At 33.3% G+C, this 2,229-nt stretch overlaps 1 protein-coding gene across 1 annotated transcript; it reads left to right on the plus strand.

The window, feature by feature from the left end:
• The first annotated feature begins 267 nt into the window (after positions 1-267).
• Positions 268-1,203, plus strand: LOC106391683 (ethylene-responsive transcription factor 4-like). Its single transcript, XM_048750582.1, has one exon. The coding sequence runs from the start codon at positions 411-413 to the stop codon at positions 882-884; it is 474 nt and encodes a 157-aa protein (XP_048606539.1). The 5' UTR covers positions 268-410; the 3' UTR covers positions 885-1,203.
• The last annotated feature ends 1,026 nt before the right edge of the window (positions 1,204-2,229 follow it).

The raw sequence follows: 2,229 nt of genomic DNA on the forward strand, positions 1-2,229 counted from the left end.
ATATTGAACATTATACACAAATGTCAAACTAAATAACATATTAATCTACGACATGAACACAAAAGACCAAGTTGATAACATTACCAGAAATTAGAATATATAAGAACAAAAAATAAATACCCGTGCGGGCGCACTGATCAAGTTCTAGTTATATTTTAAAAATTCGAACAATTCTAAAAAAGATTCTTTGCAGGAAAAGCAGTGAACACGTGGCTCTACACAAATGGATAAGACAAAAGAAAACCCCAAACACCGATTCTCTGTAATAAACCAATCTTAAATGTCTTTGACTGTTCACAGGAAAGCACCCTAAAAGGAGCGCTCGCTTATACTCGCTCTCTATAAAAGACGCTTCTTTCCTCATTACCACAGAACTCTTTCACAGATCTTCTCGTTTCCTTTTGATTATCATGACCAAGATGGTCTTGAAACCCGACCCGAACCTGACCCAGAGTAATGCGAAAGAGATTCCCTACAGAGGCGTGAGGAAACGTCCGTGGGGAAGATACGCGGCGGAGATCCGAGATCCGCGTAAGAAAACTCGCGTCTGGCTTGGAACGTTCGACACCGCTCAGCAGGCGGCGCGTGCCTACGACGCTGCGGCGCGTGAGTTTCGCGGCGCTAAGGCTAAGACGAATTTCCCAACGTCTCTCGAGCTTAACGTGAATGACGGCGGTTACTCCCGTAGTCCTAGTCAGAGCATTACCGTCGACTCCGCCTCTCCGACGGTGGCGAGATTGGTTACACCTCCGCAGCTCGAGCTCAGCTTAGGTAATGGCAGCGGAGCGTGTTATCAGATTCCCGTTGCGCGTCATGTTTACTTGTTTAACATGACGGCGTTCCCACTGGCTGCTACGTGTGGGGTCCAGAGCGAGTCTGATTAGTCTTCGGTCGTTGATTTCGAAGGTGGAGGTGAGAAGAAATCTCAGCCGTTAGATCTGGATCTTAACTTAGCTCCTCCAGCGGAATAGGCGGTGTCTACAGTCTATGAGGCGTCGCGTCTTTGCTAATTAAGAGAGATTGCGTTTTCCTAGTAGTTTTTTATTTATTTATTTATTTATTTTCTGTCTAAAAGTTATATCTTCCGTTTTTAGAAGAAAATAAACATGGTTAAATAAGCTGACATGTAATGATCGTTATGTATGTATTATCGACGTATTATAACATAAGATATGAACTTATGTTATGGTCCTTTTTCTGCAACTGATTTCTCAATGTCGTCCAAGTGTCAATTGAAATGGCGATTAATTTTAATATTTCCCAGGGTAGGGTACGTTGTAAGGCTATCTCCAAGGAAACACCAAATTTAATGTGATTTAATCTTCAACACCAAAATTTTAAAATGTATATTTTATTATGTTTCATTTAATAATATAGTTCAATTATTATCTAATTTGTAATTAAATATTAATATATTGTATTATTTGTATTTTAAATTTATTTTTACATAATTAAAATATTAAATTTTTATTTATATTTTTAAAATAAATAACTAAATGACTATTATCATTCATCATTTACAAGTAAGAAAAATATAAATAATAATATAAATGTGATAAAATAATTATTTATCAATTAAAAATAATAAAAAATATAAAAAAATAAAACTGAAAACATCAAATAATATATAATACTACTTTTGGTGTAAAATTTGGTGTCATTGTTGGAGATGACAAAAAAATTATAACACTAAAACATCAAATTTGATATAATTTTAACAACAAATTTGGTGTCATGGTTGGAGATGCTCTAGCGAACATTATATAATTCCCAAAGACAACAATTCTCATTTTAAAGTATAGAAAAAATAAAGCCCTTTTACAAAAAAAAGAAGTATTGAAAAATATAACTATTATAGTGCTTTTAGCCTTTTGGGTCGTGCTATAAATATTTTTTAAATTGTAGTTGGTGTACTAATTTATTACTTGTCTTTTCAGTTACATTAATGAAATATGCTTAAATGAATTTAAACTTCCTATTTTATTGTTTGTCTTTTTCAGTTACCTTAATGAAATATTCTTAAATAAATTTGGACATAATGTCATTTAATCAACAAAAAAAACTCATGAGTTATCCTTACGTGCATAATTTTTATAATGAAGATTTTAAAAAATGTGCATCATTAAAATGTTACCTAAAACATACATCACTAATATATAACATGCGTCACTAAAACTAGAATTTGACTCACACAATTGTAGGAATATTATTATCAGTTGATTAAATTAA

This window comes from Brassica napus, chromosome C3 (assembly GCF_020379485.1).
Source record: "Brassica napus cultivar Da-Ae chromosome C3, Da-Ae, whole genome shotgun sequence".
NCBI classification, from domain to species: Eukaryota; Viridiplantae; Streptophyta; class Magnoliopsida; order Brassicales; family Brassicaceae; genus Brassica; species Brassica napus.